At 35.9% G+C, this 26,608-nt stretch overlaps 1 protein-coding gene across 1 annotated transcript; it reads left to right on the top strand.

Annotated features, from left to right (window-relative positions):
- Window positions 1-179: 179 nt before the first annotated feature.
- Vps15 (vacuolar protein sorting 15) lies at window positions 180-26,608 on the top strand. The gene is made up of 28 exons (XM_090116073.1): window positions 180-506; window positions 944-1,124; window positions 6,310-6,480; window positions 6,863-7,051; window positions 7,407-7,495; window positions 7,935-8,144; window positions 8,434-8,890; window positions 9,952-10,144; window positions 12,274-12,383; window positions 12,982-13,090; window positions 13,902-14,050; window positions 14,409-14,552; window positions 14,860-14,976; window positions 15,304-15,438; window positions 15,970-16,048; window positions 16,169-16,245; window positions 16,654-16,784; window positions 19,831-19,925; window positions 20,226-20,360; window positions 20,823-20,898; window positions 21,102-21,197; window positions 21,440-21,562; window positions 22,030-22,140; window positions 22,940-23,106; window positions 23,451-23,609; window positions 24,817-24,974; window positions 25,710-25,876; window positions 26,322-26,608. Exons 1-28 carry the CDS (start codon window positions 415-417, stop codon window positions 26,533-26,535), a joined length of 4,134 nt encoding a protein of 1,377 aa, XP_089972199.1. The 5' UTR covers window positions 180-414; the 3' UTR covers window positions 26,536-26,608.

Here is a 26,608-nt window from a genome sequence, read left to right on the forward strand (position 1 = left end):
AGTTTAAGTTTCTAATACATCTATTTATTGAAGCTTTAATCATACTTAATTTCATATTACTCTGATTGAAGATTATTATATTCTGTAAATTGAGCTTTTTTCAAGTGAAATTATCTGGATTTTGAATGTTTATTTTAACAGCTGAAAGCTGTCATTTTTCTGTCTATGTCACTTGTCAAATACCGTTTACCTTCTGGCGAAAGTCAAAACACGAAAATGCAATACCTAATGCAATTTTATTTTAAATTCTAGATCTAGATCTAGTTTAGAAACTATACTCAGGAATTATTTTTAATAGTCATTGGAAAGAAAGAACACCTGTGCCTATTGTGATATATTAGAATACTTCGATTTGGATGAAATAGTTATTTGTAGCAAGTGATTGCAATTAATTAAATGTTTTGAAACAACGAAATGGGTAATCAACTTGTGGGAATTGCGCCCTCGCAGATCTATCCTGTGGAGCACTATTTGAGTGATCATGTCGACCTCAATTTTGACCAAAGGTATGTTATATGTGTTTATAACAATGTATTTATTATTTGTTCTCTGCCTTTGTTTTTGCTCTATATTTATCATAGTTCCATAATTGTATTATACCAATGTTAAATACGTTGTCCTTTTTAATACTGTAGTTATGTAGATAGAGTTTGTTATTATTCATTATCCAATTAAACCATTAAAATAAAACATTGACCTTTTTTTATGTTTTAATGCAATAGACCCAAGTCTTATTACCTATTGCTTATAAATTGTAGATGTATTACACATTCAATAAAAAGTTTTTCTAATACAAAACCTAAATCTAAATTAAACAATTTTGGGACTTTCTAAATATTAAATTTATATCACAGATTTTTCATTATAAATTTCATATCCAACCAAAGACTAAACTAGATCATAACAACACACATTTAAATTCTAATGTATGTTTTATTTACAGCCTCGGATCAACTAGGTTTTTCAAAGTGGCCAGAGCTCGCACCAGAGAAGGTTTGGTGGTGGTCAAAGTGTTTGCTATCCATGATCCATCATTACCATTAGCTGAACATAAGGAGAGGATATTGAAAATAAAAGAGCAGCTGGCTTCTGCGTTCAATTGTTTACCGTTTCAGAGGGTCATTGTGAGTAAATTAACCCATTGACCACCGAGCGGCCCGATCGGGCCGAGACACAATAGATTTTCTATTGTGTCTGTGATCCGAGGACTGACGGATTAATGTGTTAAATATAATATGGTGTATATTTTCTCAGAACTCAACACTAAGGAATGTTTTGGTTGCTTTCATGTATAAAGGTGGACTTGATATAGGTTTTTTTGTTCCAAATGAGCTAAAATTTCACCGTTTTAAAACTTTTATACCTATATCAAGTCACTCTGTACATGTACTGTGTGTGTATTTTCTAGAAGAAAAAGATAACATCTAAATGAAATTATTTGTTTTAAAGAGGAAAGATATCATTCTGATTATTATTTGTTATAACAATAAATTTTCATTATAATATGTTCTATGAATTCAAAATTTGTATTCCTAATCTTCTCACATTTTTGTCTCTGTTATGTTCCCTTTTTTTTTTTTTTTTTTTTTTTTTTTTTTTTTTTTTTTTTTTTTTTTTTTTTTTTTTTTTTTTTTTTTTTTTTTTTGATATAACTGCGACCAGGCAATCTGTTTGGTAACAATTGGCCTTTATATTGTTTGGAACTCCGTCCGGGAACATGATATTGTTTCAAGGGGCTCGTCCAACGACTCCACCCTTGTAGTCTAGTGTTATATTTGTTTTAGATTAGAATCTTTTAGCAAGGTTTGTAATGTCCTGTCTTTTTAGCCTGATGTATTGTTGGCCTCCCCCTCCACTTAACGCTTGAGCAAGGTCATTGGTGTGTACTGTTAGCCTTCCCTGATATTTCTGGCTGCTTTCGACAATTTGTTTTCGAACTGTGGCTATACCGAGATCAAGGTACATGTATTTATTTGCAATACATTTGGGGATACCAAGTATTGTTCTGAGAGCCTTAGTCTGGAATCTCTCTAGGATTTCAATGTTGCTATTACTGGCAGAGCCCCAAAGCTGTATGCCATACGTCCAGATTGGCTTTAAGATTGTCTTGTAAATTAGAATTTTACTATTGTCTTTCAATTTTGAGTGGTGACCTATCAGCCAATTTAGGCTACGCAGTTTTCCATCAAGTTGTTTTCTCTTTGTCCATATATGTTTTTGCCATGTCAGTCTTCTGTCTAAGTGCATACCCAAATATCTAACACTATCTTCTTGGGGTATTTCTTTGTTGTTTAAGGTTACCGGCGGGCACGTTTCCTTTCTGAGCGTAAATGTCACATGCGTGGACTTACTCTCATTTGCTTTTATCCTCCATAGTTTTAGCCATGTCTCAATTTCAGTGAGGTGCTCTTGTATCATGAGAGATGCAGTTCCTGGATCCTTATGGATGGATATCACTGCGGTGTCATCGGCATAAGTCGCAATCATTGTTTTGCTGTTCGCGGGGATGTCAGCTGTATAAATAAGGTACAGTATCGGTCCTAGGATGCTGCCCTGTGGGACACCAGATTTTATCTCGTAGAGTTCGGAGAGATCTTCGTTGCATTTCACCTGGTAGCTTCTTTTGGTGAGGTAAGATTTGAGAGTTAAATAAAAGCAGTGAGGGAGCTTCTCTTTCAATTTATATAGAAGACCTTCATGCCACACCTTGTCAAATGCTTGACTTATATCCAAAAAGACAGCAGAGCAATACAATTTGTTTTCAAGACATTTACTTATTATGTCTACGATTCGGTGGACTTGCTCTATTGTTCCGTGGTTTTCACGAAATCCAAACTGATGGTCGGGCAGTACAGTGAGTAGGTGTTCCTTAATTCTGCTGAGTAGTATTCTCTCGAACAGTTTTCCAATAATTGGCAGCAAGCTAATGGGTCTATATGAGGTCGTCTGATGCGGCGGTTTGCCTGGTTTAAGCACCATCACCACTTGTGCTATCTTCCATTGCCCTGGGAAATGTTCGAGTCTTAGAAGAGCATTGAAGATGTTGACAATTTTCATTATTCCTTTAGGTGGAAGATGTTTTAACAAAGTAGCATCGATCATATCATATCCAGGTGCCTTACCTTCTTTGAGGTATCTGATTTCTCTAGCGACTTCCTTTGGACTAGTGCTTTTAAGAGGAAGACACATCTGTTTTGCCAAGCCTAGGTATGTATTCACCTTTGCCGTATGATCAGGATTACTCTCAGGGTGTGGTTGAAAAACAGTGTTTAAGTGTTTTGCAAATGTTTCAGCCTTTTCTTTGTCCGATCTAGCCCACCCTCCGTTGCTGTTGTGGAGAGGGGACATATGAGCTTTAGGGCGTTTTAGGGCTTTAGTTACTTTCCACAATGAATAATCTGTGTCAGCATTGGGGCTTAGATTTGTAATTCGATTTTGGATGTTTTCATTTTCTAGTTGGCTAATGTAAGTTTTCAATTCCTCCGAAAATTTGTTGAAAGCTGTTTTGTCGCTCGGATACCCGCTCCTGTGCCATATTTTTCTAAGTCTGCGGCGTTCTTTGATTTTCTCTTTGATATCTAGTGGATAAGAGTTTTGTTTTGGAGGTTTACCTTTCTGTTTTGAAGTGGCAATATTTGCAGCATTATGAATAGTCATATTGAGTTTTTCTATTTCATTTTCTACTTCATCAGAGGTTTTAAGTTTGCATTTCAGATCCACCAGTGTGTTTATTATTTCTTGGTACTTACGCCAGTTCGTATTTTTACGGTTGTATAACTTAGGTTGTGGTTGCAACAGAGTGATTGTTGAGCTTATGTTTAGGATGACAGGAGTGTGATCTGAAGTGAGGTCGATAGGTGATTCTATTGTGACGTAATTATTATCTATATTTTTTGTAACAAAGAAATCAAGCAAATCAGGTATCCTGTTTCTGTCATTTGGCCAATATGTAGGCTTGCCACCAGATAAGTATTCTAGATTCATTTTTTGTATTGTTTTCATAAGTTGTCTACCTCTTGGGTTATAGACTCTTGAACCCCAGTGAAGATGCTTTGAATTCCAGTCCCCTCCACAGACAAATCTTTTATTCAAAGTCGCAAAGTAGTTGTTGAAGTCTTGTTCAGATATTATATGTTTAGGCGGGCAATAAACGGCTGACAGTACAGTTTCCAATTTATTGTCTTCGATTATTATAGAGGTTGCTTGAATTTTCTCTGTGGAATAGTTCTCAATTGGGTAGTGCTTAATATTATTTTTAACAATAATGGCACTTCCTCCATGGCTGTTTCCAGATGGGTGATTAGTTGCATACATTTTGTAATTGTCAAAAACGGTGTGCGATTTAGAAGTGAACCTTGTCTCAGATATAAGTGCTACGTCAATATATTCTGTTTTTAAAAATAATTCTAATTCTTGACGTCTCTCCGTCAAGCCGTTGGCGTTCCAAGTGACCACTCGGAGGTTTCGAGTCATTTTTTAACAAGGCTGCTGACTAGCTGGACCATGCGATCCATCATTTTGTCTACCATAGTTTCAACCATGGTCATTATTGTCTTTTGCTGTTTGTCAAGCATAGTTTCCATAAGTTTCATGATGTCGTTAAGGTCTGTTGTTTTTTCAAAATGTGTGTCTGTTAATTTTGCCTTGGTAGCCTCTGCATATGTTTTATTAGGATTGGGTACTCTTGAGTACCTGTTATATAAAGTAGGTTGCATATATGTAGAAGTTACGTTTTGTGATGGTGGATTTACTTTTGGCTTTGGTGCACTCTTTAAGATCCGTTCTTTGTATTGCTTGTAGATGCTACAACCTTTGTAGCTAGCCGGGTGTTTCTCTTCACAATTCGCACAAGTAGCTTCGGTGTCTGGTTGTTTAGTACAAGATGAAGTAGGATGATCTTTACCACATTTAACGCAACGGAAAGGTCTATAGCATTGGTTCTTTGAATGGCCAAATCTCTGGCATCTTTTACATTGAAGTATTTCCTTTTTTTTATATGGCGCTTCAATTGTAATTTTCATGTTATTCAAGTATTTTACTTTGAATATATCTTTATTGTTGCTCTTTGGTTCCAGGTCAACATAGAAGGTAGGTAGTGGCTCTTTTGTAGCCCGGTGCCTTACATTCACCACTTGTCTGACTTCATGTCCTATATTTGACAGCTCTTTGGCTATCTGTGCAGTGTCTTCTGATGCATGTAGCCCGCGCACGACAACTCTATATGCTCTCTCGCACTTAAGCTGATAAGTATAGTGAGAGATATTGTTCGCTATAAATTTCTCTCTAATAGTTTTATATACCTGGATGTCTTTGGGCATGATTTTTATAATATGTCCAGATTTCAGGGTGGTTATAGTGTATGAACTATTGTCTACTATTTCATTTAAAACTTCCTTGAGAGATGTAATATTTAGGACACCTGTGACAAAGATAGGCTCAGGTTTAGGAATGTATTCTTTTTCTTCTTTCTTGTTGTCTTCTGAGGTATCTTCATTCAAGATTTCAAAACTATTTTGTGTGGGTACTGCAAAAACGGAAGTATTTTTCAGTTTTTTATTTGTGTCGTTTTGTATTGGGCTAGTTTCTTTTCTTTTATTTCTTTTAGTAGGAATTTGGTCTCTTTGCCAGTCAACCTTATTGTTTATTATTTCTAAGGGGGAGCTTTCTGGCCGAGGCTCTATCAAAGTCTGATTGCTTTGTTCTGAATTAGGTTTGTCTGAAATTTGCTCTTCAGTTATCAGTTTTGCTGGTAAAGAAGAAGTCGAGTTGCTTCTAGTTCGAGTAAACATACTTTTGTGAAAAGTCTGTTGAATCATATTATTTTGGTTTATGCTTTTTTTTTGTTGAATGGTTTCGCTCATTTTGTTCCCACGAGTAGGGTCGATTTATAACCGTCACACTAGGGGTGACGCCCATTCCCCAGTGAAGGCACGTATACAACGTCGTTAGCCGGGTCCGACGAGGTTGGCGCTAGTAGCTTGCCTCCCGCAAGCCATGCATCTTATTGGCGCGTATCCCACCTTAAGATTGGGGTGACTTTTTAAAGAGGTTTTCTACCTCGCAGCCCGGGCGATTAAGCCAAGGCCCCCGATTCCATAGTAAAAGAACTAAGAGTTGCGGGTTGTGAGGGTCATTTCCTACCCTCACTTATTCAAGCTGGTTAAGCTATCATTGTCGGGTTAATTAACCGTCGCCCGATACTCGACGTTGACCTTTTACAGCTGGCTCGGTCACCTCTCAGCCAACCCTCCTCCTTTTGCATACGGGCTTGGGATGTTCCCTTTATTATAATAAAAAAAAACATTTCAGCTAACTGACAAAGCTGGCCTGCTAATAAGAGAATACTGCAAATGCAGTGTTTACGACAGAATGTCCACACGTCCCTTCCTCACTGTGCTCGAAAAGAAATGGATCACATTTCAAGTGCTATATGCGTTACACAGGATGCATAAACTTGGTATTTGTCATGGTGATATTAAGGTATGTGAATATTTTTTTATTAAAAGATAGCAAATAGTAGGATGATTTGTCTGTCAATAAAAAAATAAACTGTTTTAGTGATATTTAGAATAAAATCTATGTCTGATGCATCAATAAATATTCTGTAAAAAAAATGTGTGAGGCTTATTTTACAAGATACACTCTTACCAGATGGAGTCCAATTTCTTCTTGTAAATTTCTAAAAATCTTTTCTTATATCTCAGTCTCACACAGAATATTATAGAGGCAGGTATGATGCAAAATTTACATTTGGACGATCTAATCATGGTTTTGGCCATCTGTCAATTTATCAGCCCACTAGACATTAAGTCTCTCCTGTTTTAAGATTAAGCTTATTAAACCAATTATTTTTCACTTACAGCTCGAAAACATAATGGTAACATCCTGGCTATGGGTATTACTGACAGACATAGCGTCATTCAAGCCAACCTTCCTTCCTGACGATAACCCGGCTGATTTTAGTTATTTCTTCGATACATCTCGTCGACGACTGTGCTATGTCGCTCCGGAGAGATTTGTGCGAGCTCCCGATCCGCATAATAGACAGGCTGTGAGTATATTAAAAAGTTAAAACACACAGAGAAATAAAACACAAGGTCTGTCAATATTATAGATAGATTTTGTAGTATACTTACCATATGTGGTATGGTATATACTTACCACATAATGATTGATTACGTAAAAAAATGTAGAAAAAAAAAACAACAAAGTATAATTTTTTTTAAATGTAAGTACATATTTTTACTGCCCAACTTCATGCATATTGCTTGCAAAAAACTTTTAATAATATTCGTTACTTATTATAATACTAAGACAACTATTTACGACGCATATTTATCTACTTTAGTTTTCCATATACAGTCTGGATGATCCATATGCATTTAATATTATGAAAATATTTTTAGGGCGATGATAAAATGGCGGGATTATTGCTCAGTGAATCGCCTTGTAAAATTGGCGAGCTAGTGCCAAGTATGGATATATTTTCTACAGGGTTAGTATTTTTATGCATTTAAGGGTATTTTTTACTGGTCACTATTAACTATTTAACGGCAAAATATAGAAAAGTTATTATCTACATACATATGCAAATTCATACCTAAAGATAATACAAGAACTCGCATAAGCCTTATTTTCCTCATTTACTGTAGTAGTTAAGCTGTCTCACTATATGAATGTGCCCAACATTTTTTAAGCTATTGCATAGCTTTTATCGCGGGCCTTGAGCGCGGGGACCGAATCCAGAAATTCCGTAACGAAAAAACCTCACGCTCCCCACTCCGACGAGCTCGGAGGTGTGGCTTGAAGGCATGCTATGCAATAGCTTTACCGCGGCAGTCCCGAGTGCCACACGTCTTTTTTTAATATACTCGGTAATCCAGACAGATTTTCATAAAAAATATTTCCTCCTAAATATTCAACCCATATTACAGCTGTGCTCTGCTAGAGCTCTGGAACGAAGGTACGCCCGCGTTAGACCTGCCTGGGCTTCTAGCGTATCGTAATGGAGAAGACCGTCCACCAACAATGACATTACCCGATAATTGCGATAAAGATTTACAGGAATTACTACGGTCTATGACAGAACGGAACCCTAAGGATAGGAAAAGCGCTGAGATTTATTTGGATGAGGCTAGGGGCAAGTGAGTGCTTTTATAGGATCATAAGTAGTTAAAATTTTGTCACCAGAAAAAAAGACGTAGGTTTTTATACAGTGTTTTTCTCTTCTTTTCAAAAACTTGCTATCATTGCTTTCATTTTGTACGTCATATTTTTGTGATTGCCAATAAATATGTTATTAATGTTTATTATTTTACAGAGTTTTAAGATTTGCATGACAAATGTGATAATGTTTATTTGACATCTAAATATTTTACAGAAGTATAAAGTATATAAAATAGAATAATTATCAACCAATAAGTTGTATTGCAGGTTATTCCCAGAATACTTTTATTCGTTTCTACAATCGTACATGCTGATATTCTCAGCGCAACCCATCTTACCCGCGGACGAGAAAATAAGCCGTATCCACCAAGACATAAAGAACATAATTAAAATCTTCACTCAACCCTCCGACGAAAAAAACTATCAGGACCTGGTCGAAGAGACCACAGAGACTCAAAAGGTTGAAATAGACACATTAGCAAAGGAAGAATTTAAAGTAATGACCGTGAATGTGACAGATTTTGAGGAAGAAGTGGAAAAACAGCCAGAAAGGCCTGAAAAAGGCCCAGATAGTGAAGGTTTGATATTGATCACTTCGCTTGTCACGTCGTGTATTAGAGGGTTGCATCATTGTACGTCAAAGTTGCAGTGTTTGGAAATATTACAGCTTTTGTGTGAGAATTCCAGTTCGGAAACTATTTTGGACAGGATATTGCCTTATATTGTGAGTATCTTTTTTAGTTTAGTTCGTTATATTATAACCCAACCACAATATGAAAAAAAGAAAGAAAAAGTAATTATATAATAAAACGAAAACAATACGTGTTTTTTTCGATTTTTCTAAAGCTTTCGATTATGTCGCACACAAAAATTTATAAAAAAAGTTCTTTTATAATCAGACTTGTGAGTTTGTGGAGGAAGGAAGGTGGAATTCCTCCATCGAAAAAGGGAGGATCCTCGACCAGTCTACTCGACTGGCCGGCCGTGAAGGCCCCGATGGATGATGTCGGAAAGTTGTATATATAGCTCTGTAGCGAAAACATTTCGCTTGCGCGATTCAGAGCGAGGTGTCGCTACAGGACTCCCCTCCGAGACCGGAGGTCGTAGTACGAGTTGCCTCGCCAGTGCCAGGTATGTTCCAGTGAGTCGGAACAGGAAGCCGCTAGTTCACGGTGAGTCGGAACTGAGTGCGGTGATGCTGCGTGTAATGCTCCAGTGAGTCGGAGTGTGCAGTGAGGATGGCTGCGGAGCTGACCAAGCATGCGCGATCGCACATGGTAGTGGACAGGACTCCATTTGAAGCCGAGTGCGCTGGCTGGCGGGCGGTGATCGTAAGCGGGGAAGGGATAGGTGAGCATGGACATCATGGATGGACAGAAGGAGTTGTGAACTGTCAGGGGTCACCACTGTGGAGGAAGGAAGGTGGAATTCCTCCATCGAAAAAGGGAGGATCCTCGACCAGTCTACTCGACTGGCCGGCCGTGAAGGCCCCGATGGATGATGTCGGAAAGTTGTATATATAGCTCTGTAGCGAAAACATTTCGCTTGCGCGATTCAGAGCGAGGTGTCGCTACAAGTTTGTTTCTATTTGCTGATTTAGGCGACAGACAACGATCAATTTGTATGTTTGTATTGATTTGGATTGTTGGTATTTCATGTAAAACATAAATATACCTATGTACGTCTGTCACGCCACTACAAATTGAAAAACATATATTAGGTACAGACGTACCTTCCTTTCATCATGCCATTACAAATTGAAGCATGTTCTTTTTTTGAACATAGATATATCTCTCACACGCACCGGAAGCACGCGTCCGTGCTGCCGCAGTGTGGTGCGTGACGCGCTGCGTGTGGTGCGTGCAGGCGCTCCCGGCGCAGGACTGCAACGTGTTCCCGGAGTACATCCTGCCGGAGCTCGCGCCGCGCGCCTCCGACCCGGCGCTGCCGGTGCGCATCGCGTACGCCAACAACATCGGTGAGTGCGTGTGGTGTGTGTAGTCCCCCCCACAGCAGGACTGCAACGTGTTCCCGGAGTACATCCTGCCGGAGCTCGCGCCGCGCGCCTCCGACCCGGCGCTGCCGGTGCGCATCGCGTACGCCAACAACATCGGTGAGTGCGTGTGGTGTGTGTAGCAGTCCTGCTGTGGGGGGACCCACAGCAGGACTGCAACGTGTTCCCGGTAATTTTAACGAAATATTTAATCTCAATATTTATTTCATCTGTCTAGAATACCTATACAGGGTGTCCCACCGTTGGTATACTAAGCTCAAAGGAGGTTATAGTTTTGCATACGCTGAGTACGTAAAAAATACTTTAAAAATTCCAAACGCATTTTTTTTTCAAATAGATTAATTCTTAAAACTCTATGTGTACACCCATAACAAGCAACCCGCCTAACTTTGCCAACTGCACGTGAGCTATCGTTTAAGATTATGTATTCATAGACAAAATGCTCACATTAGCGAAGCGGTATATGCCGGCTGCGCGAAGTTAGAAAAGAAAACATGGATTTTAAGGATAAATTTACCAAAAAAATTTTGACGTAATTTTGTTGTTTAAGTATTTTTTACGTGATCAGTGTATGTAAAACTACAAATCCCTTCGCGCTTAGTATACCGGTAGTGGGACACCCTGTATACTGGTAAATTTTTAAAGAAAATGCAATATGTATATACAATTAAAGTTTAGTATCCGGCTTGAAGGACCAAAAGTGACAGTAGACGTTAGGCACATAAAACCACAGACATGTATCAAGATAGACTAAGCGAGTGTATGTACTTCCCGTGTCCAAACTAAGTTTATGAAACTTACTTGACGCTGGCCTACACTCAGTCCGCGCTTGCAGTTCGCCAAGGAAAGACGTGAAGCTCAATAAAGTAAAATGCCGAATTGCGCCGTTATAAACTGTAGAAACTCCACAGCTGTGAGTGGCCGAGTTAGCAGAGATGTTTCCTTCCACCGGTAAGTAATTTTCTAATCAGAATATGCACTATTTATTTTAAAATCAAATAAAGAATATCTGTGGAAAACGATCGTGACAAACACGGATACCAAATCATACGAAATGATTCGGAATACATTGCGGCTTTTACTTGGCACGGTAAAGATCGCGTCGTATGATAACAAGCAATGAATAGCGTCTTCTCATTTTTCTGTTCTCATTTTTCTGTCCAATTTTGTGGTTAGTGATGTTCATTTGATGCAACAGTTCTCGATTCTAATCGATTTTATAATCGAACAGAAAAATGATAATTTGAAGGAGCAATTTTTCAGAAAAAAAGGCATAGATTTTTTTTGTCATTTAATACGACTTGACCTAGAAATTTTAAGTATTTTAATACAAAGGTACTAAAAATAAATATTATGACATGGACGCCATTAGTTAAAGTGTCATCTTGGGAGTTTTTTAAGAAAACTCCTTATTGCTTAGACTATGTTTGTTTTTTCAGTTTTCCAAGTAACCCGAACATAAAAGAAAAATGGATCGATGCAGCGGAACATAAAGATTGATTGATTGACAGTTTCATTACTTTCTTTCGATGGCCTCTCTAGTGCGTAGTACATGGTAACTCAATGGGCATATGTCAGAAAAAGCTAAAACACATTAGTTTACTTGTTAGAATATTAAAAGGTTTATAACTTTATTTTATCATTCCTCTGTCTATGGTAATTATCATTTTTCTGTCTTGAATCGATTTAGTAATCGATTACGATTCATTTATTTAACTACCTCTTAGACATAGATCTAGTTTGATCTGATTTCTTTCGATTTACTTCGATGGGATAGGACGATACTAGAATCGCCGCGCGAGTGGCGTCCTAATCGATTTAGCGTAAAATGAAATTACCATCACTAAAAAGCGCTCGTGACGTCATAACGCGTCAAGGTCAGTACAAAAAATATGACACGCTTGGTTTTCATACAGATCGCGGTACTTGCGTTGTCTACTTAATATACATGTCTGTGCATAAAACCGACGAAAAACATCAAAACCTCCAATATGTATAACGCAGTGGTCCACATCACTAACCATTGTTCCAAATAAACTATTAGGTTCAAGATATTGATAACAATTAATATCATTTTTATATTTTCCTAACAGCAAAATTAGCAGAAACAGCGGTACGGTTTCTCGACCAAACTCAAAACATGGTGGACAAGGAAGCTGCCAACATCAACTATGAAACCGAATTGTCTGCTCTACATGAAATGGTGAGTCTACTGTAGTTTTATCTATGGTCTTGTCGTATGTAATATAACGTCTTTAAAGTTAAAAAGTGTTTTTCGGTTTTGCGTCCGTCGCGGATGATTTTGTCGTTCAGTGCGATGCGGATCGGGATCGACTGTAACCCTCTCGGTTTGCACATTTGACGCAGCCGCCATGACAACGACAGTACTTTACATCCGCTCCGCGTGACTGTTGTCCGCCGAGCACTGAACAAATACATTAGAACCAAGCACCGTCCGCCCGCGGACATCCGCGGCGCGGAGGAGCGGCGCGGAGCGATTTCGACCGCGCGCGGATAGCTCTCCGCGACGCGGACAGCTCCGCGTCGCTCTGAACGCGCTGTAAGATTTCATACATTTTACCGTCCGTCGCGGACGTCCGCGTAGGTCATCCGCGTCGCACTGAACAGGCCCTTAGAGTTATGCTAATTCTATCCTTATTACTAACAGGATAAAGTTCATATATGAATTGAATTGTTATTTTGCAGTTATATATAATAGATTTTTTGGCCAACGTACGTATTATATTGGTTCGAAATGAAAAGTATTTAATATAACAAGCATAATATATAATTTCTTTCAGGTACGATCCACCGTATCATATCTTCTAACAGATTCCCAAGCAGTGGTGAAAAGGGCTTTAGTTGAAAACGGTATCACCAAACTTTGCGTGTTCTTCGGGAAGCAGAAAGGTTTGATTTCATAATTATACATGTAGTATAGGTACTGCATGTTACTCACTTTCATTTGCTAGAAACTTATTATTTTTGGAAGATAAATAATATTATTTGTAACTGAAAACAAATTCACCAAAAGCTGAAATCATGTTTTCCATAATATTAGGGCCAATAAAAAGGCCTTTATTATATTTTAAATCGTATAACTTTTCCTTTCATTTTAATTCCTCTAGCCTTCGAGTTCCAATCAATTTTTAAATGGTCTTTGACCTACAATTTCCACTCCGGTTTTGCTCTTATCACAGCCAATATCGTAGCCATTTTACAAACTTGTAAACATTATCGAAATTCATTAGACACATCTCTCACCAGATCTAGATAAAATTAATTCTAGAACAATTTAAACTAAAAAAAAGACGGGTTGCACTGGGGGAGTGCCGGCAGAAGTGAAAACTTGATTATTAACGTTGAGCATGTTTGATATCCATCCGTCTTACGCTTTTTCGATCAGGTCACGTGTCCTGACGCGAGTTTAAGATTTTATACCCATTACAGAAAAAGTGGTCAACGCCGCTAAAGAAGTTTTTACTTCAAAAAAAAAATGTGTGCGTGTACACACGTAAGAAGTGAAACTTCTTTATGACCTTATTTTTCAAAAAATAATTTACTATATGCAACTTTACAGAAATACTTCGAATCACACGTGGTAGGGATAAGAAATAGATGGCGCGTAACGGAAAAATGTCACGCGTAACAAAAAAAATGTTACATTAAATTTTTTTCCAACCCCGATAAAGAAGTTTCACTTAAAAAAAATGTTTTTCAGCAAACGACGTGATCCTCTCTCACATGGTGACATTCCTCAATGATAAAGAGGAAGTAGCCCTGCGAGGGTGTTTCTTTGAACGTGTGGTTGGGGTAGCTGCATATGTGGGGCAACATGCTGCACCTATACTCTTGCCTCTGTTGCAACAGGTAAGAAAGATATAGTTAAGCTATTGCATAGCTTCTATCGCGGGCCTTGAGCGCGGGGACTGAATCCAGAAATTCCGTAACGAAAAAACCTCACGCTCCCCACTCCGACGGGCACGGAGGTGTAGCATAAAGACATGTTTTTTTCGTTATATCTGTGAAACTAGCTGTTCCCCGCGGTTTTATACGCATTGCTCCGCTCCTGTTGGTCTTAGCGTAATGATATTTAGCCTATAGGCTTCCTCGATAAATGGGCTATCTAACACCGAAATAATTTTTCAAATCGGACCACCTTTTCTTGAGATTATCGCGTTCAAACAAACAAACTCTTCAGCTTTATAATATTATTTGTATTTTGCAGGGTCTCACGGACCCATCAGAGTGGATAATCGCAAAAGCTATAAGAGCTAGTAGCAGTTTAGCTGAATTAGGACTATTGCCGAAGCAAGCACTGTGTTCGCTTCTGGCTGAAAGCGCTGTATATCTAGCACATCCTAATTTGTGGGTAAGTTTAAATTAATGTTTTAAAAACAAAATATGACCTGTCATTGAAAATGGCTTTCAGCATATTTTAGAATTTTCACTTCAAAGAAGTATAATATGGTTATTGTCCGTTAAAATGGTATTTACCCGTGTTTTTTTGTAATCCACAGTTAAAAAAAATTCAACCAATATAATGAATATTATAAATGAATTCTTGTTCCAGTCTCACAAAACAGAAAGACGACTTATTTTTGTTAGAGAGGATAGTCTAATTAATACTTGATATTTTTATTTGTTTTTATGTTTATAATAATTATTCAAATTTACAGATACGCCATGAAGTATGCGGTCTAGTGGCATGCGTTGCGAATCTGCTAAATCCAATAGATGTGAACTGCAAGATACTGCCGCTAGTGTGGCCGCACCTTAAACATAAACTTATACAGGTAGCATTTCTCTTTTTGTATTATTATTTTTTTTGTATTGTCAATAGTCATATTCTCTATGACTTTGGCGTTTTAATTGAAAATAGAGGGTTGAAAAAAAAAGTTAGGGGATTCGTTTTGTTTTTGATATATTTGCCTTGCTATAAACGGTCTTCGATTTTTTTTTCTAATAAATAATATTACATATTATGTCTTTTAAAAAGTCGAAAAAAGACCTATTTTTTTCTCAAGCTAAATTTGAAAATTATTTCCAATTTATAACCATTTATATGAAAAAGTCTTGAAATTACTAATCAGTCATATTAAATCTAATATACAAATTTTCAGGTAGAAAGAGCTGAGCTACTGCTAGAGAGTCTAGCGGAACCCATCCCTAGGAAAGTTTTAGACGCTGTGTTAAGGCACGGCGATGTCGATAGATTAGTGCAAACATTACGGGAAAGGAAGAACGCTAGATTACGGGTAAGTTATTTTTCTAACTGTTTTTGTCTTTATTCAAAGTAAATTACATATATACTTTATAGCTGCTCCGCGCGGTTTCACCCCCGTGGCTCCACTCCTGTTGCCCGTAGCGTGATGAAATATAGCCTATAACCTTCCTCGATAAATGGGCTATCTAACACCGAAAGAATTTTTCAAATCGCACCAGTAGTTCCCGAGATCAGTGCGTTCAAACAAACAAACAAACTCTTCAGCTTTATAATATTAGTATAGATTAATAATAAACTTTTCTCCTCTTTGTTTTTTGGTCCTTCGAGACAGATTTTTACAGAATTTATCTTCGATTCTCTAACGTGGTCCTCATAATGTTGGAACTTTATACGTTACTAGCTGTGCTCCGCGGTTTTACCCGCAGTGTTCCGCTCCTGTTGGCCTTCCTCGATAAATGGGTTGTCTAACACCGAAAGAATTTTTCAAATCGGACCTCATTTACTTAAAAATTCGTTTTTATGGATCTTTAATCTAACAAGATGAAAATATTTATATTTTTAGGTAAAACAAGGCATGATACCACAATACTCAGAAATGGGACAACAACTCAAGAACTTATTTAGGCGACTAGCATCTGATGGTAAGTTATTACTATATTATGTTTAAATCTTTTTTTTCTTCTAACAATTCCCGACTAAATCTTTAATATTCTATATTTATTTTGAATCTGTGAATTTGTAAAATACTGTTATATTTACAGGTATGACTGAGCATGTAGAAAATCAATTATTAGCAATGAGTGCTCATCTTATTAAAATACAAAGCTCGGCGACACAGGTTAGTTCTACATTATTATTTAAGTCTTAGTGAATCTGTGTGTGCGTATATTTGCGTGTGTGTGCGTGAGTGTGAGTATAACAAGTGTTTAAAAATCTCACATTCAATATTAATATCTTACGATCATTATTTCTATCAAATTGTTAATTTTTAAACTCAATCCAAGATTTTCAAAGATTTTGCCATTGCGTAGTTTTTGCATATGCTTCCATAGATTTTGAATTCGATTTTGGATCTAGATTTTCAATGCTTCATATTAATTGAATAAGAAATTCGTATATAATTTCAGGCGCCCCTATAAATATTTTAAGAATTCACTTATCCAACGTATTGACAATCGAAAATATACTTATTACGTAGTAGTCATGAATTCTTAATATGGTCATTTATTAAAATAAATAATTCCAGCATATAACAGAAGCGCCCGGTCGTCTCATACTATCTCGAAGTGGTTTATCTCGTTCCGTGCAACTCGATACAGGAGTAGGAGACACGCTGGCTAATGTGACTGATAAAATGTACACTTCCACGCAGAATCGGTAAGATTTTTGAAGTGAAACTTCTTTATAGGGGTTGGAAAAAAATTTAGTGTAACATTTTTTCGTTACGCGTGACATTTTTCCGGTACGCGCCATCTTTTTCTTATCCCTACCACGCGTGATTCGACGTATTTCTGTTAAAGTTGCATATATAGTAAATTACTTTTTGAAAAATAAGGTCATAAAGAAGTTTCACGTCTTACGTGTGTACACTAGTACACGCACACATTTTTTTTGTTATAATTAACGTATAAGATGGTAGTTTGGTTAAACGTAAATGTAAAATACTTGCAAATGAAATCGGTAAGGTATATCTTAAAATTTGTGCTAAAAGACGGTAGTTCGGTTAAACAGAAATGCTTGAAAAGTGGACAAGTGTATTTAATGTTTCAACATCTTAATTTATCTTCGCCACCGTCTTGATTTTATAATATGTACAGTATAAATTCTGTAATAACCTATATTTGGTTAAGTTGTACCTTTGGACCGGATTGTGAAGTATTTTGCTTAGTGGACAAGTTACAATAATTTAATGTTTATACTAATTAATATCATACCAGTACCAAGAGGTACTTTTTATTTGTCAACATGGACCTACACATTATATTCTAAATGTAAATGTTATTTACATTTGTTATTTACATTACATTACAATATTTTGTAAATAAACTTAACTCTAGTCCTTCGAGCCGGATTGTAACATTATTTCAATAATCTATTGTAGTGTGTAACGTATCATGTATGTTTTGTATGTGTGCGTCATACTATATAGTCTTAAGGTTCTACAGTTTAAGGGCAGTTGTGCACTTGTAATAGCAGTTGTGAATACATTATTATACACCCTACAGTCTAGTAAAGTGTTTGATTACCACCAAGCCATTGCATGGCGACCCTGCCAGTGCTGCCTCGCGGCAGTACTGAGCTATGGATCATTTTTGAAAAATAATATTTTAAAAGTTAAAATTTAAACAAATAATTTTTATGCGTATTCGCAAATCGCAATGTACCGGATAGAAAATTTATCAATATAATAAAAAAAATCGACGAACGTGAATATGGAAATTAAGAACAGAATTTATTTGACGAAGAAAGTTTTTTTTTTAAACAAAAAAAAAACTATGGAAATTTGGAATATCATCTATTTATGAAAAATTGTGAAATAAAACTGGAGATTTGGAACGAAGCAGCTGGAGCCGGGAGATCAGCCAGTGTGAGTAGCAGACATTTTCCCAAATTGACCAGAATCCCGAATGTCCCGGAAATGACGACGGAATAAAAGTTTAATTTCGTGAAAAAAAAAACTAAAAGTGAAATTTAAAGTTCAAGCAGTGTATGTTACATTAATGTAAGGTAACTAATTATTTTAGTTAAAAGATTTTTTTTTTGTCAAAAACCATTATTATGTTATAATTATTTATTATACATAAATATATATAGCTATGTATAATCAAAGTACTTAGTAACAGATAATTCTATTAGTTCATTGTTTGTTTTATAAAGCGCTACCAAATAGGGAAATGGTATGCAGCGTCTGTAATTTCGTCTCATATTTCGTGCTACCATGTAGGTAACTAGGTAGTCACAATGCATCGTTCTGTGCATTTTATAAAATGTTCGTAATGAAACTTATATTTCAATATTTAAAACATGATTTAAAGACACTAAAGTAAAAGTATATTCTTATTTGATTAAATGAATTACCATGATAAATATCTAATGATATTTGTGAATAATAGACGAAGAGAAAAAGTAAATATTTGTCGTTGTATGAGTACAAAAAAAATTACTCATATTGTTTTTTTTTTATTAGGATATAGACGGAATCTTAGCTTGATCACCTAAGTTTTTCTTTTATATTCCTATAATAATGTGACATTTAATTACTTGAAGAAATAAGAATAAATATTGTATGAAAAATAAAAATAAATTAATATGTAAGCCTGAGAGCTACAATTGAAAAGTGAAATGATATGATTTATTGTTAGAAACAAGGTACACCAGGATACAAGACAGGCACGGAATCCTTGTTAATTCTGATCATGATTAGGTCGAGCTACCACTCGTGAAGATAACTTGGACACATGGTATGAATAAAGGTATAAAATATATGATAATATAATGATGTGTTAAAAGAAATGCCTGAATTAATGTTAATGTTATAAATAAATAAATATATTTCTTGTATCTTGAATTATTGAATATAATAAGATGAATAATATAAGACACGACGTTGTTATTAATTATAAGATTACCCTAAATGAAATTGTGTATCTTGATATTGTTGTACGTATGAGGAAGTACATAAAGAATAAAATATATGAAGAAAATTTAATACAGATAATGAATATTATGTCGTTTCTAAGTATGAAGTGTAGGTAAACTGTAAGCACATAAATAAACGTATTCTATGAGGATATATTGTAAGATTTATTGAAAGATAATTATTATTTTACTCGGATATGACTATTAATTAATTACGGACTGTGACATTTTTAAATACGGATATGACGATAAAATATTTTCTAATATTGTATAATTTTTCCATTATTTTCGTACATGAAAAATTAATTAAAATTATTTGTTGTAATCTATTAGTATTAGTTACTATGTAGTGTGTAAGCCAATGTGTAATCGTGTAGAATGTTCTTTTTTGGAGTTTTAAAAAATAAGTATGTACTTAGTAATAGGTTGAAATTCATGCTATTGTTTTAATGTTAATTTTGATTTTATTTACTCGTTTATATGATAAGTATTAAGATATGTAACCAAAAACGTAGAAAAAATATTTTGCATTATATTCAGCTAAAAAAAATATTAATTACTATTTTTTTATTATTTTCTATGAGGGGAGATGTAGTGTGTAACGTATCATGTATGTTTTGTATGTGTGCGTCATACTATATAGTCTTAAGGTTCTACAGTTTAAGGGCAGTTGTGCACTTGTAATAGCAGTTGTGAATACATTATTATACACCCTACAGTCTACTAAAGTGTTTTATTAACAACATTGCTCATTCGTTTATTAACAAATAATTTTTGTGGATAGGAAACCTCCAAAGCCTGGAATACCACACGAGCCTCATATGAACACGGAATGGCAGCACATGTTCGGCCAGACACATGAAATGGCAGCTGGTAAAGGTAAGTTCAAATAAAAAATTGTATATGCATGTTTGTTCATATTTTATACAGGGTGTCTGCTAAGAAGTTTGATAAATAAACACATGAGTAAATCACAACCGCGCGAATCGGTTGAACTTCTTCAAGCACAAGATGCATGTGTGCGTGGCCTATGGATATAGATATCTTCGTATGATTTGATATAAATCAGTTTAAGCGGGCACTGTCAGTGGAAGCCAATTGTCAATCATGGTTTTAATGGGACGGATAAGTTTTATCCAAGCATTGAAAAATCAGCCCTAAAACTATATAATATATCAGGGCCGGACTCAATAACGCAGTCGGTAGGCACAAGTGCGCTGGGCAATGTGGGCGGGGCCGCGAGTGTGCCCGCGAGCGTCACCGCGTCCGCGCCACAACACTCGCAGATGGGGCACAGCGCTAGTTATGTGCAATGTGAGTAGATTTTACAATAATTTGGCTTAAATGTATTTATCTTGAGATGTGTGATGCTTTAGTACTAGATTCCATTGTGTGTAATATTCGAAAACTCTAATGAATGATTTTTAATTTGAACCTTGTTGTTAAAAAGATCGGTCTTTAGTCACTAGCCTTTTTTAACATAACTAGTTATAAATTATTTTGGTCTGGTTGCAAATAGCTATGTTGTCTTCGTTACGAATAACAAACGCGGTCTATGTGACTGTGAGTACTGTTACAAACCCCGTAAGGCCACATCTCCAAATTATGTCAGAAAAAAGTGTAAAACAAAAAAAAATCTATATCAATAAATACATAAATACATATTCCTTTATCTGAATTGTTTCTATATCAAATTTTTACGAATAACACAGATATAAATTAAAATTATAAAATGAGGGTAGAAGTATAAATTTATCATAAATTCTGGAATTCCAGATAGTATGGCACCCTGTAGAGTTGAACTGCGGAATTTAATAACTCGTACACAGCAGAAGTTTCAGAAGTCTTTAAGGTAAGTTATATTTTTGTAAATTTAATCAGGAACAAGAATGATCAAAAGGCAAGAATGCTAATTATATGGTAATAATTTTCTTAAAACTTGTCTTAAAAATTATTTCTTTCAAGTTTATTAATTAATTCTGAGCAAAATAGTAATGAATGGTAACATAAATGCGGTTAATTGCTAGTTATTAAGTTATTTGTTTATGTTTATAGGAGTCAAGATGCTACGATAGAAAGCAGTGATGAATTAATACCGCCTCCAACATGGCGACCCGGGAATCAATTGCTTGCTTATCTACATGAACATAAGTATGAATTTTTATTATTTCTATGTTAATAAATATAAATATGTTTATTTGAGCTAAACTTAACTTTTAGTCCAGCAATTACTAAAATCAGTTAAAAAAAAGTATTTCAAATCACATATTCATCTAGTTACCTTCCATTCTTAATTGCTTAATAGTTTCTACTAGAAAGTACTGAATCTATTTTCTATTTGGTTTATTTCCCACTTAAAACCTAAAAACTATCGTATATTATAATATCAACAGAGCGCGTGTAAACCAAATGGTGCGACTACCCGCGCACCCGTCGTTCTTCGGCTCTTGTTCAGACGACGGAACTGTGAGATTATGGGACGCGGCTAGATTACAGGGACACGCATATGTTAATAAGTGAGTATAATACAGACACACACACGTATAGGTATATAAACGCACACATGCGCACTAATACATACGCGTACACACACGCACACATACGCACGGATGCGTGCGTGTGTGTACGCGTATGTTTAATACACATGCACACAATATATACACACATACAAAATGTCATCTTATACTCACACATGCGCACTAATACATTCGCGTACACACACGTCATGTCATCTTATATTTATTACTAACTTAAAAGCAACTGTTACATACGTGGAATTATTTTATTCTATCTTATTTGATTAATCTACCCAAATCTATATCACACCACTCAATATATTTAGTCACTTAAAATGTTTATTTTTTTTAAATTGATAATTATTTCTTATGTTGCTCTAATATTGATACTAAACCTCCTTAATTTCATCCACTTATGTACATAAAAACTTTATCATAAAAAATTAAATTATTCAGTATAATTTTAGGTCAAAAGCGATGTACAACCGCAGTGCGGGTCCGGTGATGTCGTTGGCGGCGTGTGAGGGAGGACACTCTTTAGTAGCAGCCACTCAAGAGGGATCTATTTTTGTTCTGAGGTAAGTTAGTTAGGTAAGTAGGTAGGTAGGTAAGTTAGGTAGGTAGGAAGGTAGGTGAGGTAGGTATGCTTTTTATTTTAACTACAATATAATATTAATTAAGGTAAGTTAGTTTTGAAGTAAGGTAGCTAGATGAGGTAGGTGACTATTTATTTCAACATCATGATATTAATGCACGATTACCGCTTTCAAGAAAGCACAATTATTGTGAATAAAGCAAAAAAAAAAGTTGGTTGAAAGATAAACTATACCTACATTTGTTTTTGTTTAGGTAAATTGTATACGTGAAAAGAAACGCCATAGCTAAGTGACGCTACAATATGGTGTCTTTGCCCTTTTAATTGTGTGTATTTTCTTTATAAAAAATAATATGTTTTCGACTCGAAGGACCAAATTTTAGTTGTCATTAATTAATGACTACTATTTATTATGTTTTGTCATTTATTGTTTTCCGACTCAAAGGAAATAGTTCGAAAATAAAATGCCTATTTTTCTTATACTAGGATAGATACAAGCTCGTCCCGTTTTACGGCATACACGTTTTTTATTGTACTTGAAGGACCAAATTTTAAAATGCGTATTACATATATAGTATACTAGTGGTCCGCCCCGGCTTCGCCCGTGGTACATATTTCGCAATAAAAGGTAGCCTATGTCCTTTCTCGGGTATCAAAATATCTCCATACCAAATTTCATGCAAATTGGTTCAGTAGTTTAGGCGCGATTGAGTAACAGACAGACAGACAGAGTTACTTTCGCATTTATAATATTATTAGTATGGATTATTTTGTCAAAACAGGTTAGATACAGGATCATCCCGTATGACGCTGTCTCAATGCCGTCAATTAGAAACGAGCGTGGAAGGTGGATGCGTTTCATGCGCAAGCGCAGGTGGCGTGCACGCTGGCGTGATATCATACGCCACGCTCAATGCTACGATCGTGGGGTGGGATTTGAGGGCGCCTGGTATGTTCTATTATTAGATGAATGAGTAATGTATTTTTGAATTTTTTTCTATTAATTGTGATTTTGAGATTTGCATGCGCCTTGAATATTTCAATTCATTCAAATAGAAAAAATTAAACATTCTTTATTTTATGACTATTTATTATAGATGATTTGTTTTATTTTATTCATTTTTTTTTGTAAAATTTTTCATGATTTTGTGTAAATTTAATTTACATCTAGTCTTCAATCTTAACGTTGTTATAATAACATAACAACGTATATAAATACGTAAGTATGTATATAAATACTTCATCAATATCTAATGTGTGAGATTTTTTTTTAAAGAAAAAAATTCTTTCCAGGTAACGCGTGGAAACTACAAGGCGATTTAAAACAAGGCGTATACACCTGTCTGTACGCGAATAGTGCGGGCTTCCTCGCCGTTGGTACCTCAAGTGGCGCTATATGCGTGTGGGATCTGCGCTTCCAACTGCCCATCACTACTGTTCGACATCCTAATTGTAAGTATTTGGGGGTAGTTAGTAAAACTAAAAATGAAAAGATTTTGAGGGTACTTGGAAATTTTTTTGAAAAAAACTTTCTTTTGTTGCGTGTTGTGGGCCTTCACAATGGGCAGCGTTGGCGAGTAGAAGCAATGATGATAGTGTAGTATTTTTGTGCATACACACATAATGTAATAGTCAAATATTAATAAAAATTTCAGAAAAATTGCTCTACTATTACTTAGGACATTGACATTAAATTTACAACAATTGCTATATTTTATGACACGTCAAATGTTTTTGATAAAGTGTCAAAACAACTAGAAGTTCATGGTTTAGGTAGTATTGTGTAAGGTGGATTTCGGACTTACATAGTAAATAGAAAATTATGTGGTTTTGACCACAAAACAAATAAAAGTAAAGCACAATACTCATATCAATAGAATAACATATGCAAAGAATATGGAGTACTACAGGGTTTTGTACTGAAACCACATCTATTTGTAATTTATATTAATGACTTAATCGATGTCTGATTTTATAACATGAAAATTGAGATAAAAACTAACGCAAATAACGAAATGACTTCTGCCCTTCCTTTGTACCACACGTGGTCATGTGTGCGTTTGAAGCGAAATGTCTATGTCAGTGTCTAAGAGTACCTTTATTTGCCCTTATGCAGTTATGAAACATTTTCAAATTTCACTTTTTTTTAGTATATTTTATGGCATTAAATTGTAATTTTGTGTGCCGATTTTATTTTAAAATGACTGACATTATTATTATTTTTTTTAAAGATGTTTTATTGATAATTTCTTAAACGTTATTTTGTGATAGTTATTTTTTATTGTTCTTAAATCATAACCGTTTTTAAATGCATGTGGTGTTAGCCTATAATTAATTGTTGCACTTGATATGTTAAATTGTATTTTCCTTGTATGTCTATAATTAGTGTTAACAATTGTTGGCTATCCTTTGTAAATAAATAATAAAAATAAATTAAGGTCATCAAATTAATGCTCAGAACGCGCTGTAGCATTTCTTCATTGCCATAACGCTTTGTGAGCATTTACATTAGCTATAACACGAATTTCACTTTGTGGCTCTTATACGTTGACCACAACAGGTTACGAGCTAATTTTTCGTTCAATGGGCAATTTAAGTCCTTTAGAGTAACGTAACACTTAATGATGATGATGATGAGAACATATTTTCCTATCACCAGCTGAACGAATCCGTCGCATAGTCGGTTCCGGTCGCGGGTCATCAGTATGGGCGGTGGGGGGGCGGGACGCGGGTGCGTGGTGCGTGGAAAGTGCGCACCGCACGCATGCGCTGTGGCCAGCTACCGCACCGCACCCACCGCTGCACTATGCGGCACCGGTGAGTTCACACTACACAATACATACTAGTGTTAATGCACACTACACACACTACACACATTGCACATATTGCACACTGCACACTACACTAACTAACACACTGCTCACCCGCCGCTGCACTACGCGGTGACGGTAAGTGCACACTACACACACTACACTATACAGACTAGAAAATATTTAAGTTTACTCATACATCACATATTGCTTCACACGTAATCGCCTTAACGCATACTATACGAATAAAATACGTATTTTTCTCATTAAAAAGTAAACTTTCGTGACTACTTAACAAACACATCAAGTGACTCTATACGACAGCCTTTTTACACTATGAACTATGCTAGTAGTGTTGAAAGATGATCAAGATCCTAAAATGATCGTCTTTTTCATAATTTCGAAGATGGAGTCTAAAGATGATTATAATAATTATAAATGGCGATCAGGGTGTGTAGTGATAGTTGTGATGATAGTATTTACGACTAGATTTCCGCCCGCGGCTTCGCCCGCGTTTTCAAAGGAAAACCCGCATAGTTCCCGTTCCCGTGGGATTTCCGGGATAAAACCTATCCTATGTGTTAATCCAAGTTACCCTCTAAATGTGTGCTAAATTTCATTGTAATCGGTTCAGTAGTTTTTACGTGAAAGAGTAACAAACATCCATACATCCATACTTACAAACTTTCGCCTTTATAATAGTATTTACGATGTTTAATAATGATGAATTCCAATTCTGTAGGCATCTCACTACATATCAGCCGCGTACAGTGGGAGTCGTGATGGTGGACGGTTCCTCATAACAGGCGGGTCGGACCTCCGCCTGCGGCTGTGGGACCTGCGCCAGCCGGAGGACTCGCACGTGTTGGTCCATGCGCCTCACGACCAGCATCATGCGCCCAAGTATAGGTAAGAGGGGGAGTATAGGCAACGATAATATTCTTAAAAAAAAACTGAATCGTCTTTAAATTGACAGAACTAAACCAAATTTATATAGGGCGTGTGGGTGGCACCAGCTTTCAATTATCGATCTTCTAATTCTTCTTTCTATCGAAAATAAAACTTCAGTTGTCTCTCTGCCTTGTACATTTAAAATTCTAACATTTAAAAATATGTTTAGAAATTAAAGACTTTTTAACGGATTTTAAACGCGATTTGTTCATTATATTATTATTTATTTTCCCGACGTTTCGAACACTTTACAGCGAGCGTGGTCACGGGGAGACTGAGATGTTATACGTTTTGAAATGTATAATACTCGCGTAAAATCAAACACTAGAAAATACTATTTAAAAATATATTTATAACTATAAAGCGTCTTAATGCTATAAAACTGAATATACATTTTTTACAGGAGTAGAATAATCGATGGGACGACAGTAATCCAAGAGTGCTGCAAATCAAACCCGTCCACACCTCCCTCTCTCGCTGAAGATAATGTTTATAGAAGTGTAGAGTCAAGGTCCTTCTATCACACCGCACCGATCACGGACATAACACTCGTAGAAGCGAACAAATGTTACTTGGTCAGTTCGTCCGCGGACGGTGTGATAAACGTCTGGAAATAAAGCTCATTGTGATGTACTTTTAATTGTCCAATGTGGATATATGTATATATGTGCAATATATTGTTATTGGTTA

This window comes from Colias eurytheme, chromosome 25 (genome assembly GCF_061535395.1).
Source record: "Colias eurytheme isolate Ceu_HAF_F1 chromosome 25, ilColEury1 Martin Lab GWU primary, whole genome shotgun sequence".
Taxonomy (NCBI): Eukaryota; Metazoa; Arthropoda; class Insecta; order Lepidoptera; family Pieridae; genus Colias; species Colias eurytheme.

Coding starts and splice junctions, on each gene's coding strand:
- Vps15 (XM_090116073.1), top strand. CDS start 415: ATGGGTAATCAACTTGTGGGAATTGCGCCCTCGCAGATCTATCCTGTG. Junction 13,091..13,901: donor GTTCTTCGGGAAGCAGAAAG/GTTTGATTTCAT, acceptor AATGTTTTTCAG/CAAACGACGTGATCCTCTCT. Junction 14,553..14,859: donor TAGCACATCCTAATTTGTGG/GTAAGTTTAAAT, acceptor TCAAATTTACAG/ATACGCCATGAAGTATGCGG.